At 47.3% G+C, this 15,746-nt stretch overlaps 1 protein-coding gene across 1 annotated transcript in view; it reads right to left on the bottom strand.

Moving 5' to 3' along the window:
• Positions 1–15,746, bottom strand: part of LOC119161883 (uncharacterized) — a 47,270-nt gene that overhangs the window by 19,727 nt on the left and 11,797 nt on the right. Inside the window, exons 2-4 of the mRNA XM_037414388.2 lie at positions 13,986–14,162; positions 5,735–5,817; positions 3,760–4,079 (exon numbers count right to left, since the gene is read on the bottom strand). Coding sequence (XP_037270285.2) covers positions 3,808–4,079; positions 5,735–5,817; positions 13,986–14,162 — 532 coding nt within the window. The 3' untranslated portion in view covers positions 3,760–3,807. The remainder of the gene's footprint in view (positions 1–3,759; positions 4,080–5,734; positions 5,818–13,985; positions 14,163–15,746) is intronic.

The following is a 15,746-nucleotide window of genomic DNA, read 5'->3' as shown; positions in this document are numbered from 1 at the left end:
CCCTGTATGGAAGACTTCTGGACATTGTCTTTTATCAAAATATTCACTAAAGCGACAAACCACACCGAACTGTTCACGAAGTGATAGATATCAGTCAAAAGATTGAAACTGAACCTTGTATGAAAGACTTGTGGACGTTGTCTTTAGTAAGAGTATTTTCTAAAGCGACAAACCACACCCAAAAATTCATGAAGTCACATATATACGTCATAATATTGGAACTGAACCCCGTATTGAAGACTTCTTGACAATGTCTTTAGTCAAAGTATTCTGTAAAGCGACAAACCAGACACAACTGTTCATGAAGTCACCGGTATCGGTCATAATGTTGGAACTGAACCCTGTATGGGAGACTTCTGGACATTGTCTTTTGTCAAAGTATTCTCTAAAGTGACACAGCACGCCAAAGTGTCCATGAAGTCACTGATATCGGTCATAATATTGGAACTGAACCCTGTAAGGAACACTTCTGAACGTTGTTCTCGATGAAAGTATTCTGTAAAGCGACAAACTGCACCCAACTGTTCATGAAGTCACAGATTTTGGTCATAATTTTGGAACTGAACCCTGTATAGAAGGCTTTTGAACTTTGTCTGCAGCCGAAATGTCCTCCAATGCAAATACCCACACCCTACTCTTCATGATGTGCTAAATTTAGGTCATGAGGCTTTAATTCTGCCCTGTGTGCAGGGCTGTCGGATGATAATCATATTGGAAATATCCTCTAATGCAAGAAACCGCACCTGGCTCTTAATGATACAACAAATACTGGTCACAAGAATGAAACCAAGCACCACGTGGAATGTCTTTGGGCATTTTTGTAGTCAAAATATGCTTTAACAAAACTAACTGCATCTGAAAGTTTCATAAGACAGATATTGGTCATAGGACTGCAAGCGAACCCTGTATGGAAGACTTCTGGAGGTTGTCTGTAGTTCAAGTATTCTCTAAAATGACAAACCGCACTCAACTCTTCATAAAGTCACAAATATCGGTCATAATACTGTAACTGAACCCTGTATGGAAGGCAGCCAAAATGTTCTCTAATGCAATAAAACAAACCCGACAGTTCATGATGCAACAGATATTAGTAATCAGATTGGAAGCGAGCACAGCGTAGAACACTTTCGGATGGTATATTTATTTATTTTCAAATACGACAGCCCAATGTGAGGCTACTGCAGGAGTGGTGTACATATATACTAAATGAAAGCATTGAAGCAGTATTATCGCAATAAGTGTGCCAACGTAAACAAATATCACTACCCCCTGAATGCACCCCGGTAATAAATGAGAGAAATAGAACATTATTATGATACAAGTGCCTCCAAAATGTCAGACTCACTGGTATCACGAACCAAACCAAGTATATCATTCCAGTGTATGATAACTATATTTGATTGTGTTAGAGGGCACTACGAATGACTTCCTAGCTGGATGGTGATTGCGGATCAGTGCTGTGTTGAAATCTTTAGCACTTTGCTGGTAGTTTAAATATCCTTTAACATCTACAAAATGCACCTGACACTTTTTGATCAGACAGACATTGGTTTTGAGATTGCAGCCAAGCACTGTGTAGGAGGCTTTCACGTGGCATCAATAGTCAAAATACCCTATAATGCAATAAAGCATGCCCAAAATTCTTGATGGGAAAGATACCGGTCATAGGATTGCACCAGAGCATCGTACAGAAGTTTAGGCAAATTTTCTAACATAGCTAAACTGAATACATTGACATTTTGAATATGCTTAAGTGCATGCATATATAGTCTAAGGTAATGTGTATACTAAAACTAAACAGAAATGAAGCAGTCCTTAAAACATATTCAAATATTCAATGTTCGAAACCATCTAATAATATCTTCAGCTGATTACAGTCTGGAGGAATAGATAAATGCATGCACAATTCTGAAAGGTCTCATAAGTCATATGCGGTACTTTTTGCATTTCTTCTACACAAAGTGAAGTACACTACTAGTGCACCTTCATTCATTCTGTGGATACATGTGGTGACCTTCTCTTCCTACTATCGAGTCATCACGCATATTATTTCAAATCAGGTGCTTCTCGTAAGTTTTTCAGTTATCTGTCCAGCTGTAAAGAAAACGCGTGTTATAATATAGTAAACTGTAAAACGACGGAGAAGCGCCATTGTATGCCTATAGCTATGAGTATCAGAATGAACTATAAAGTGAGAATGTGTCTGTTAGAATGCCTCCAAACAACGCACGTACTACTAAGCATGGCAGAGAAGCAAAACAAGCAAGAAGTGAAATAGCAGGCAATACCAGCAGCTCGTAATCATGCAACTTTCTTTTTCGATCACCACAGCAACGCACGCTCGAGTTTCTATCTTGTACATGAATGGACATGAGACCGCTGACAGCTGAATGCGTCAATGTCGCTGGTACCCGACACGAAATCACATCACACTGCTACCAACCAGCGCACGCTTGTTACAACACACGAAAACGATTTGCACCGAAGCCAACGAATGTTTCAGTGTCATACGTTTCGAGAATACACTTTCGAGAATACAACGTACGATCTCACATCACCGAAATGTGCTGGCTAGGGCAAGGTTCGCTTTCAGCGATGTTGAAAACAAACACAGTGCAGATAAAAACTCCTCCGTATGCACTACGCGGTGTTTTGGGCGTCGCATATGGTGTCTATGTTGCAACGGAAACTACAGTTGATTCTTTTTCAGCCTATGTTCCTGGCATGTGCTGGTGCATACGAACTAGACGGCAGAGGCCTACGCTGGATGCAGATGACACCGCTATGAATTGCCTCCGCGGTAGGCGAGGGCTCACGCTAAAAGCTTCGAACCTCCGAAGTCTGTTTACACTCGTTTTTAGCGCAGAAAATCACAGATCAAAGCACAAGAACACCGACATGGTTCAGTAGTCTCTGTGGTGTTTTCACTCGGCCGACGATCGCACTCGGGACCGGCGCATGCATAGCCAGCCGGCATTCGCTGGATTTGTCAGCGTCGCTCGAACTCGGCACGAAACCGCGTCACGCTAGCAGCTTTCGCAGTCGTTCGTCGTTTCGTTCTAGATTACGAAGCGGTCATTCAAGAACGTTTGGAGTAGTTTCCGTGCTTGCTTGCAGCACTCGGCCGTGCCTTCGAAGCGGCGGCCATTAGGCATAACATTCGGAGGCATCGCGGCCCCAGGTTGGTTGGCGCCGCTGTACGCGTGGTGACCTAGCCTACGCGTGGCAAAAATATCAAGCCTGGCTTGATCCCTTGCGCCTCCTCGCGTATGCTCTCCAACGCCGACGCCGAGAGGCGCATTTTACGCTTTTGGCGCGCAGACGCGAGCATGCGCGTGCCAGTGGTTAGCACTTAAAGGTTCTTTTCACCTCCCCACGCTGACGCGAAAGGGGGGAGAGTAGGCGCATGCATAGTGTAGCGCGGACGCCACCGGATCATGGTCGCTCATAAGATGCATGTAAAAAAAAACTTATGGCTGTTTTTCGGCAGTTCTAGCTTGTACGCATATGACTCTCTCTGTATCATATGCATATACTCTTTTTGGAGATCGCCATACTCTCTTCGCAGAGTCGCGGGACCCTCAAAACAATTGACGTGCCTCTTTGAAGATTGCCGTGTACGCGTCAGCTCAGGATTCACCAAAAGAAATCACACATACTCCCTCTCTTTTTTTTTCTCCTTAGAACGTAATATCATGCAATACTTTCGTACCTTGCTAAAATACACTAATATAATAATCGGCACTATGTTCAACTCACGTTCTTCATTACCCAAGCATTATGAGCCGACTCGACAGCCGGGCCTTGTCACTTCTTTTTGTCGTCCTCGGCCAGTTTTCGCGCCAACTTTCCAGCTGACGCCGCCTTTGCCGCAGCCGCTGCTTCGGCCTCGGCCACAGCCGCTTCCGCCTTAGCCTCTTCCACCTGGGCCTCAGCCTGCTTCTTGGTCTCTTCCTGGTCCACCTCGTCCTCGGCCTTCTCCTCACACTCGCCCTTTTTTATCTTGTCCTGCACTTTCTTTACGGCAAGGAACTCATCGTAGTGAATCTTCCTCTTTCTCTCGAATTCCAGTTGGCGTTCTACGAAAGCATTTCGCGCGCAACATGGATTAGCAAAAATTCACGAATGCATTGGCGCGATTTCAGCATACGTGCATGTGTGCCTTTTCGGGCACAAAAAGACGACAAAACATGAGTTTTTAAAGCTTGCACGTGACGACATGGACGCACAGCATATATATGACGGCTTAGACGTCGCCAAGGCACCATAGTAACGTGTCGAATTACCTGTTTGAATGTTATAACGACGCCACTAGAACACTATTTGGCATCTGTGCACGGAAAACTCGCAGAGCTCCTCAAACATTCACTTAAGAGAACTCGGAAGATGTCATCTTCTTTTTCACCCGGGATGACGTGCTAATCGGGACGCCCTCCCCCCTGGAAATTATTCTGTACCTAACGTGATTCTGCCGCATAACTCAGAGATCGGAGTGAGCTGATCTGGTTTCGCGTTGCCTTCATGATTGGACTACCTTCGATAGATGTCACGTGATTACGTCAACGCGTGAATGACGTCACATTGACACCACATTTTTTAACGATTCATGACGTTTTATGGTTGAGTCCTCTGGTGTTGATGATTTTTCGCATCGCTCGCACACGATGCTGCGGCCCGCCGACGACAAACATACGCCTTTGACGGTGCATCAAAGGCTGTCGCCGTAATAACGAAGGTACCAGTATGCCATGTACTGATAACACAACAACGTGACATCACAAAGGGCTCATCCCACCACAATGGTGCTCCAACGTTTCTGATTTAGTGACGTCAGTGTATAAGCAATTTATGCAGTGGTGCGTGTACAGGGCCAAGCTCATCTAAGATGAGCGCCTCGCCAGTATTCAAGCTGCTAAAACTAGAACATTCATTTCAATAAACGAGACCATATAAGGCGACAAATCATGATGTAAATAATAAGAATTTTTATTTTCTAATTAAGCTTGAAAGGGACACAGAATGTATAAGTGGGTCACTTGATATTAATAAAATGTTCTCTGATAACAGTCACGTCGTAGATCACAATTTCAGAATCTGACTATTAAAGAAAAATCAAGGTCAAAGTTTTAATTTTCGCAACAAAACATCACGTGTGATTTCACGAATTTACAATAGCAGTTTTCGTGTTTTCGGTGACATATTCTGAAGAAAATTTCCTGAAACGTGCTCTGCTAATTTATTTCGCTCTCAAATGACAATCCACGTTACTTTTACCAGTTAGGAGCTGCGTACGCCCAATTCACACGACGTCACGACTACTTGTGCGAAACTTCAAGATGGCGCCGCCACCCTAATTGTCTTATTGCGCGTTTTCGTGCTTGTTACGTTTGTATTCTCTTAGCAAGCGTAGTCTTGCTCGCATCGTGAGAGATTAATTCGCTAATAACAGAAAATTATTTTTGTGTATTTCTGAACACGAGCTTCTATGAGGCCATCAATACCAATGGAGTGTTCAACTTTGATAAGGATGTTTGTTCCTTTACAAAACTTTAAAACGGCAGATACTCGTAAGCAATTGCGACCCTTGCGGCACCTGTTGGAGCTGATATCAACCACGCAATTCTTCCAAATGGCCTCTGAGAGCTCAGGCCTGGACTGTCTTGTGTAATAAATGCAAAACTCTTCGCGTATCTAATTGAACACGTGTACTCCGTTTGAAAAACGGAACGCATACCTCTCTCCGCTGCTGACATTTTCGCATCCTCCTCCCGCTGAGCCCGAGCCGCGTCAGGCGTCTGGGAGCGGCTGGCTTCTATTCTGCATGACAGAGAGAGAGAGGAAGGAGTCAGCTGGTTCCATACAGCTGTCATCAACTGTATGGAATTCAACTTTAATTGATAGGATGAGAGCACAGGGGGTCAAAGAACAAACGGAGTTTAAGGATATAATTGTTGAAATCAAGAAAATATCGACAAGGGCCGGCTACGTAGCATGCAGACATCATAATCACTGGTCATTAGGAGTAACTCGCTGGATTAGAAGAGAAGGCAAACGCGTGAAATGCAGATAAGAAATTAGGTGGGCAGATAGGATGACATTTTCAGATATAACCTGGCCGCAGAATGCGCAGCACCGGGTTGACAAGCGGACTTGGGATGGACCTTAGTCCTGCAGTGGGCGTGGTCAGGTTGCTGCTGCTGATGATGACAGGTGTCATGCACTCTCTTGCGTATGTGACTGCTTCAGTGAACGTACATACAAGTAGCCGCACGAACGGTTATATGATTACGTGCCGTAGTTGCTTATCAGTTAAGCTGTGGCAATGCTGAGATCTAGGACGCGGTTTTGATTCCCGGACAAAGTCACCCCATTTCGAAGGACATGAAGTGCAAGATTACCCGTCAGTTTATATGTTTTGGTGGACGCCGAAAAGTTGAAGTGGTTCTCTTCCGCGTGCCTTATAAAGATATCACGATTTTGTTGATTGATTGATATGTGCGGTTTAACGTCCCAAAACCACCATATGATTATGAGAGACGCCGTAGTGGAGGGCTCCGGAAATTTTGACCACCTGGGATTCTTTAATGTGCACCCAAATCTGAGCACACGGGCCTGCAACAATTCCGCCTCCACCGGAAATGCAGCCGGCGCGCAGCCGGGATTCGATCCCGCGACCTGCAGGTCAGCAGCCGAGTACCTTAGCCACTACACCACGGAGGCGGGGTGATATCACGCTTTCGGCCCATGAACCCATAGAAGTATGATCACGATCGGTTATGCTACCTGTAGCCTATAGGATCTGCGCAGGGAACCAAGAAGCATAGGTTAAATTGGTTAGTTAATTCAATAATTTATTTATAGCCACAAAAATTTCCTTTTTATGGTGCAACGATGCAGGCATCAATGGTATGCAGCAGCCAGTCCACACATGTCGCATTGATGTCTGGATAGAATAAGCAGAAATTGATTGATTGATTCGTTGATTTATTGATTGAACTCAGTCACTGGCTGGTGACCTTGCGCTATACTTACGACATACAGCAAGAATGTTAATGTGAACATTGACTTCACGAATGCCACACGCCAACACATTATGCACTCAAGTCATTACATAACAATGCATGCACATATTGTTTCTATGCATATGAATCCCAAATTACGCTGGCATATTCTGTTCAAGGCTTAGTATGTCACGTGTGGCAAAAAAATAAAAAATAGGGGTATATTCACTATGTGCATTCCGTAATAATCTCTGCATGCTATGTGAATTAGTGTTAAAGCTTTTTACAACAACAACTCCCGAGTTACAAAATATGCCAGCGTATTTCGCAATTTTCATGCGCCGAAATATGCATGAATAGTTAAGGAATCATTCCAGTGCGTGCACATGATGTGCCGTCATGTGATGTTCGTGAAGTCAATGTTTATATAAACATTCTTGCTCTATGGGATAAGTATAGTGTAAGGTCACCAACAAGTCACTTAGTTGTCAAGTGGTCTCAATCAATCAATGAGTCAATCAATCTCTGCTAATTCGATCAAGAGTTGAAATCTGAATGTCTGGATCGACTGCGGCACACCACTGATGCCTGCATCGTTTCATCATATGGAGAAAATTCTCGGCCTATAAATAAATCATTAAACTAACTTATCTAACCCTTCACACATGATATCAATAAAGTGACGAGTTTTTTTTTCTAGCAAAGCGTAGACCCACCTGACCGAGATATGGAGGGGGATGACGAACACAATGAGAAATTAAAAGTTTAACTTTTGTAATCTAGACCCAAACAAATATATATATATATATATATATATATATATATATATATATATATATATATATATATTTATATATATATATATATATATATATATATATATATATATATATATATATATATATATATATATATATATATATATATATATATATATATATATATATATATATTGTAGCGAAGCCTCCGAACTATGAAATGGGTCGAACTCTTGAGTACCTTCTAGTGGGGCTACCCAACAAGGACCGCCGCTCGCGCTGAGGGCCCGTGCTTGGCTGTGACTGTCGCCATTGTGTATTCGCGCTCGTTGCCGGCTAATAAACGCCTTAACAATTTGGTGGAGAGTGCTGCGATCCCTGTCTATGCCTTTGGAGCTACGATCACGTACCCTGCCATCTACTATGTACCAAGACGCTTCTCAGCAAACGCCTCCTCCAATGCCACCCCCTTGTCCCGGTGTCCCCAGAATCCGCGATCCACCCATCTTCACTGGCGCTGATGGCACTGACGTGGAGGACTGGCTCGCCATTTACGACCGCGTGAGCGTCCCCAACAAATGGGACGAGGACGGCAAGCTGACCAACTTGGTGTTTTACCTTGCCGGTGTCGCCAGTTTGTGGTACAACAACCACGCGTCCGATTTTGCCACCTGGTCCGATTTCAAGACCGCAATCGTCAACGTCTTCGGCCGCCCTGCTGTTCGCAAGCTGCAATCCGAGCAGCGCTTGCGTGAACGTGCTCAGGAGGCTGGTGAGTCATTCACCAGCTATATTGAAGATGTCCTCGACCTATGTAACAAATCCAATCACACCATGTCCGAGTCTGACAAGATCCGAAACATCATGAAAGGCATCGACGATGATGCCTTCACGATGCTGCTCGCCAAAAACCCCGGCACGGTGGCAGAGGTCATCACACTGTGCCAGAGCTACGAGGAGCTCCGCCGGCAGCGTTCGATGACCCGACGCTCTCCACCACGAGCTGCAACGCTTGCTGGCTTGGAGGCCAGTTGTGACCAAGTGGCGTTGATGGCAGAACTGAAGTCCTTTATCCGTGAGGAAATCGCGCGTCAGTTCTCCCTCCTGCCCTTTTCCCACCAACCTGCTGTTCAACAATCGGCTACTACCCTTCTCCCTCCCATCCGCCGAGCGATTGAACAGGAAATAGCGGAGGTAATGCCTGCTTACCACCCCCAACAGCCTCCGGCTCCTGCGTCCCTGAGTTACGCGCAAGTGGTCGCCAGGCCACCCCAAGTCGTTCAAGCACCCGCCCCTCTGACCTACGCTGAAGCTGCTGCACGACCTCCGTCCGTTGCAGCGGGTATGCCCGCTACGTATGTTGACGTAACCCTTCAGCCTCAGCTTCAGTCCACCATGCAGCCACCGTTCCGTTCATCAGCCCTTGCGACATGGGTGAGACCTACCCCGGTGAACAGATGGCGCACACCCGACAACCGGCCCATCTGCTTTGCGTGCGGTTACGCCGGTCACGTGGCCCGTTATTGCCATCGCGTACAGCCGGCTCCAATTTCTTCACCTGTTGCTGGCCAACTCAGCCGTCCTTATCGCGAAGAACCGCCGTCTATGCCACCTCAATCTCGCCCAGGTCCATCTCGAAGATCACCGTCTCCACGACGCCGTTCCCTGTCTCCCATGCGGCCAAGTGCGACAGCTCATGAGCGGGAAAACTAGTCGTCGCAGTCCCTGAGGCAAGGACTGCGACGCTATCGCAATGTGAAAGCCCTCAGAGCAGTCCCTCGAATGTCATTGACGTGCTTGTGGACGGTGTTTGTGCATCGGCTCTTATTGACACTGAAGCTGCCATATCAGTTATGGACGAAAAACTCTGCCGCTTACTTCGAAAAGTGACGACGCCACTTTCTGGGTTATCCCTCCGTACTGCAAGTTTGCACCGGATTCATCCTACAGCAGGGTGCACAGCTCGCGTTGTCATCCAGGACGTTCTGTATGTCGCCCAGTTCATCGTCATTCAGGCATGCTCTCATGACGTCATCCTGGGATGGGACTTTCTCTCCCGCCATGACGCCGTCATCCATTGTGCCGCTGCCGAAATTGAGCTCTCACCCTTCTCGCATTTGACGCCAGAAGACCGTCCCCCGACACTGAGCAAGATTCTAACGAGAGACGATACAACAGTGCCTCCAAACTCGACGACGGCTGTGTCTGTCTACTGCGCTGGTCTCTCCGACACCATTGGACTTGTTTCGCCATCTGACCGCGCTTGCAGCAGGAAAGGGTTGCTAGTACCTTTCGCGACCGTGCAGGTCAACCAGGGCAACACTGCTATTTTTGTAACCAACCCGTTCCCGTACGCTGTTACCTTGCTTCGAGGGGAATGTCTCGGCAGAGTGGAACCAGTCGACGACGCACAAGTCCTGGACGTACCCGATGACACGCGCGCTCCCAGGTCGTGTACCATCAATGCTGTTTCCACTTCTGATTCGTCGTCTGCTGATGTATTTGGCCCCTCCATCGCTGACAACCTTACGGCCGTACAGCGTTCCCAACTTCTGGACCTGTTACAAGAATATCGTTCTTCTTTCGATGTCGGGCGAAGTTCTCTCGGTCGCACGTCCGTTGTTACGCATCGCATCGACACTGGTGCCCATCCACCTTTACGGCAACGTCCATATCGCGTGTCGCCTGCTGAACGTCGAGTAATTAATGATCAGGTTGACGATATGCTCCGACGCGACGTTATTCGGCCCTCCGACAGTCCATGGGCGTCTCCTGTTGTTCTTGTTGCGAAGAAAGACGGTTCTGTGCGGTTCTGTGTGGACTACAGACGGCTCAACAAGATCACTCGCAGGGATGTTTATCCACTGCCACGCATCGATGACGCGATTGACAGCCTTCATGGAGCCGATTTTTTTTCTTCTCTCGATCTGCGCTCGGGGTACTGGCAAGTACCCGTGGCTGACGACGCTCGACCAAAGACAGCCTTCGTCATGCCAGACGGCTTGTACGAGTTTAACGTCATGCCGTTTGGTCTATGTAATGCACCTGCGACCTTTGAGCGCATGATGGACACCGTTTTGCGCAACTTGAAATGGTACACGTGCTTGTGTTACCTCGACGATGTCATTGTCTTTGCTCCGGATTTCTCCACGCATCTCCAACGTCTGAAAGAAGTTTTCGCACGTGTGAGCAATGCCGGCTTACAACTAAATCTGAAAAAGTGCCGCTTTGCAGCGCGGCAACTCACCATACTGGGGTACGTCGTGTCCAAAGACGGCATTCTTCCTGATCCTGCCAAGCTTCAGGCCGTGGCCGAATTCCCCAAACCTGCATCTGTCAAAGAACTGCGTAGTTTCGTGGGCCTGTGCTCATACTTCCGACGCTTCATACGAAATTTCGCCACGATCATATCACCGCTGACGAAGCTCCTTAGAAGCAACGGGCCCTTCAATTCGTGGTCATCCGAGTGCGACGACGCGTTCGCGAAGCTCCGCCATTTGTTGACGTCGCCTCCCATTCTACACCACTACGACCCTACAGCCCCAACGGAGGTGCACAAGGACGCCATTGGAGTAGGCCTCGGCGCTGTCCTGGCGCAGTGAAAACCCGGATTCCCTGAATATGTCGTAGCATATGCAAGCCGTACGCTAATGAGAGCCGAGAAAAAGTACACCGTCACGGAGAAAGAGTGCCTGGCGATCGTCTGGGCTCTTACAAAGTTTCGACCTTATTTGTATGGTCGCCCATTCGATGTCGTCACCGACCATCATGCACTATGCTGGCTTTCATCATTGAAGGATCCCTCAGGCCGTCTCGCCCGTTGGCCTCTTCGCTTACAAGACTACGATATCCGCGTGCTGTACCGCAACGAACGCCAGCATGCTGACGCCGACGCCCTCTCGCGCTCCCCTCTGCCTGAAGGTGATGTGCTCTGCTCAGTATCCTCGGCTGCTGTTTCTGCCATTGATGTTGACATCATCGCTACCGAACAGCGAAAGGATAATTGGATCGGCCCGCTCATCTACATGCTCTCTGATCCATCCGCAACGCCATCCACGCGTGCATTGTCAAGCTCGCCATTTCGCCATTCGTGACGGCCTCCTACACCGACGCAATTACGAGGCCGACGGCCGGCAGTGGTTACTCGTGGTACCCCGCAGTCTGCGGTCAGAGATATGTGAATCCTTCCATTCTGATCCGCAATGCGCGCACTCTGGGGTATTCAAAACCTACCATCGCATTCGACAACGCTACTTCTGGCGCGGGATGTACCGCTTTGTGCAGCAGTTCGTTCGCTCTTGCCTCACTTGCCAACGCCGTAAACCGTCAGCCCACATGTCGCACGCCAGTCTACAACCGTTACCTTGCCCTGACCGTCCCTTTGGGCGCGTAGGTATCTATTTGTATGGACCACTTCCTCTGACGTCGGCTGGTAACCGCTGGGCCATCGTTTCCGTTGACCATTTAACGCGATACGCCGAAACCACCGCTCTCCCTGCGGCTGCTGCGCGCGATGTTGCGTCCTTCCTGCTGCATCGATTTATACTGCGCCACGGACCACCCCAAGAGCTTCTCAGCGATGGAGGCCGTGTCTTCTTGTCGGAAGTCGTCGAAGCCATTCTGACGGAGTGCCATTCTGTCCACCGCAAAACTACTGCTTACCACCCACAGAAGAATGGCCTCACCGAACGCTTTAACCGCACCCTCGGTGACATGCTTTCTATGTACGTCGCTGCCAACCACACTAATTGGGATAATATACTGCCCTTCGTCACCTACGCCTACAACACCGCCCCTCAGAGCACGACTGGTTTTTCACCTTTCTACTTGCTGTACGGAAGGCACCCGTCGCACACCATGGACACGATACTCCCGTACACGCCGGATCCATCTGAGTGTACACCTATTTCCGAGACAGCCAGGATGCTGAAGAGTGTCGCGAGCTTGCCAAGACTTTTACGACGCAAGAACAAGAGCGGCAGAAGAGTATCCGGGATGGCTCCACCACTTCTGAGCCCACGTTCCTCCCTGGTGCGCTTGTATGGCTCTCGATCCCGACCTCTGCCGCTGGCCTCTCTTCCAAACTACGTCCCAAATACGAAGGCCCCTACCGTGTCATCGAGCGCACCTCACCCGTCAACTATCTGATCGAACCCGTTGAACAATCTTCGGACATGCGCCGCCGTGGGCGAGACATCGTCAACGTGGAGCGCCTGAAGCCTTGTTATGACCCGCTCATAATAACAAGCTGTTAGGTCGCCAGGCGGCTCCCTCTTTGACCCCAGGGTAATTGTAGCGAAGCCTCCGAACTATGAAATGGGTCAAACTCTTGAGTACCTTCTAGTGGGGCTACCCAACAAGGACGCCGCTCGCGCTGAGGGCCCGTGCTTGGCTGGGACTGTCGCCATTGTGTATTCGCGCTCGTTGCCGGCTAATAAACGCCTTAACAATTTATATATATATATATGATTCACTCCGACGAAGGCAGGCCCACCTGCCGAAACGTTAGTAAAACTAGTGTTTTTTCGCACGTTTGTCGACCTCTTTTTCTACCGTATATATATATATATATATATATATATATATATATATATATATATATATATATATATATATTTAAACAGGGGGTCAACTCCGTAACTCATCTAAAATGGTGTTCAAATACATACAGAAAATTTGGCAACTCAAGAAATGGTCACGAACAAAAACGTGACGGTTTAGTTTCCACACATTACAATAGTATTTTCGGCACACAATGAGGGCAAAGGCGCGATGGTGCACACAGCTGGTGGCACTTGCTACATCACTTCAAGCTTAATAGTGCTCGTAGCTAACATGACCACTAACATGTCGTTCAGACTATCCTCAATTCAATGCGCTGTCAAACACGATTGGCCAGAAATCGGGCACATTTCTGAAGACTTTAGTGTCTCTTGAGAGAGGAAAGCCTCCAACGATGCACAGTCTTTCCAGTGGAGCAAGGGCAGTAGCGCTGGCAGAAAATTTTTTCGAGGGGGAGAGGGGTTGATGTGAAGTAAAGTTCTGGCAGGCGCATCTGGTCGAGTGTTGTTTTAGGCTCTATATGCCACAACAAAAAAACAAGATAACATATATAGGAGTGGACTGAGACACGGGGCTGGTGTGCCACCCCCTGGCTGCGCCACTGATAGGAATAAGTTGTCGCCCTATAATAAACTTTTCAGGGAAACGGCGAATGTGCGCGTACCTTTGCGCCAAGTCCTGGGCGCTGACGGGGCCTTTTTCTTTGGTTGCGTTGTAGATGTACGGCGTCTTGGGCTCGGACACTTTCACCAGGCCATAGTCTTTGTCCTGTGGGTGCAGAGTGCTCTTGACGTTCTCCTCGTTCCACTTGACGGCCTCATGCGATGACGTCGGAGCAGCCCTGGAGAAGTTTCAAGGTGGAAGGCTTAAGTGCCTCATCAAACGTGAATAGTGACCGTCGACGTGAACTTGAGTGATGTGAAGGGAAGCTAGGTACGCCACTACCACGACATCACGCGACATCGTCATAGTTTTAAAAGTGGCCCGTTCCCGGGTACACTGCGAAACCACATTGGCTGCAGAAAGTCTCCAAAGGGGGGGGGGGGGAGTATTGCATTTGACTCACAATAGAAAAGATAGAAAAGCAGACAGCTTTTGCGTTCGAGTTGTCACAGGCAAATTTATGATGGACGATATATGGCATTTTTTTCCTATTTCAATGCCAAATCCAGGAACCGAAGCTGGGCTAACTTTTATAGTGTAAAGCATGCTCAGCTATATTTCGCTTTCAACACAGTTGTAATTAAAATAAGGAAATTGCTTTTAACTCGAAAATGGAGTTTTGATTATGAAATGAGGCAGACCCCGCATCTATTTGAATAAAACGGAGCCCGATACATTAAACCCGTGCTGCGTCAACAATTGTTACTGAAACATACAACATGGGCATAATCAGTCTGTTTCGATCATTAGTGTCTTAGTGGCTTTGGCATTCCTTCCACACGAAGTTTTTCTTCAATGAGTTTGAAGGACATGATGTTGTATAGGGCAAAGCTCGAATATAAAGAGTGACAGTAAGAGGCCGACATTCCCACTTCATCCGGCCTCTGGTTTTTTTCGGCTTTGAGCTAAAATCTCGCGTCAATATTTTGCTCCAAGATGCTACATTTAAAACAGAAGACAACTGATTAGAAGATAATGGGAACTAATAGATTCATTGAGGAGAAAAAGGTGATCTGTTATGGCATGGTATCAAATGAGGTAAGAAGAATAACTCAATCATTTTTAAGGCCTTCAGTGGACACCAAGAACAAGAAAATGCGGCTGACAGTGCAAAATGCACGTGTAGATAACGTGCGAATGCACGTGCAGCTAATACCTTATGAAAACCGGGCCAGAATATCTGAGAGCATTCCAGAATATTTGAAAATCATCCAGCGGTGGTAATACTGCCTCTCCGTCCATACTTGGGAGCAGCCTGTGATCCTCTTCATACAAAACGGCGGTGCAACCCTTCAAGACCTCAATAATCTATCGATACATCTGTTATGCTTGAGCACGCAAGCGGGAACTGCGGAGTTCATTTTCGAACTAACATGGTTACCAGTGATAATGGTCGAATGTTCGCTGCCGCATCTATAAATGCCGAAGTGCCTTGCCGGAGATCACTTTATCGACTACCAACGCTCTGTTTGCCGATATCTGAGTACAGCCAATGCCACCTAGAAAAATTTTCTTGGTGGCATTGGTACTTAGAAGTGTGGCAGCTTGGGCTAGTTGGTATGGCATGATGATAGTTATAGCGCGAAAACAAAACGACGACACAGAGACAAGAAGGACACGAAAGACACGAGCGCTAACTTCCAACTGAGTTTACTGCGCAGAGCACGAAAACATGTAGAGGAGACAGAAACCATGTGATAAAAACCATATGGCACAAAGAACAGAACTTGAGCAAGAAAAAAACAAAGACAGAAAACAAAAG

Source organism: Rhipicephalus microplus, chromosome X (genome assembly GCF_043290135.1).
Source record: "Rhipicephalus microplus isolate Deutch F79 chromosome X, USDA_Rmic, whole genome shotgun sequence".
Classification (NCBI taxonomy): Eukaryota; Metazoa; Arthropoda; class Arachnida; order Ixodida; family Ixodidae; genus Rhipicephalus; species Rhipicephalus microplus.
Note: the sequence above shows the minus strand (reverse complement) of the source record. Positions and strands in the feature narration are given on the sequence as shown.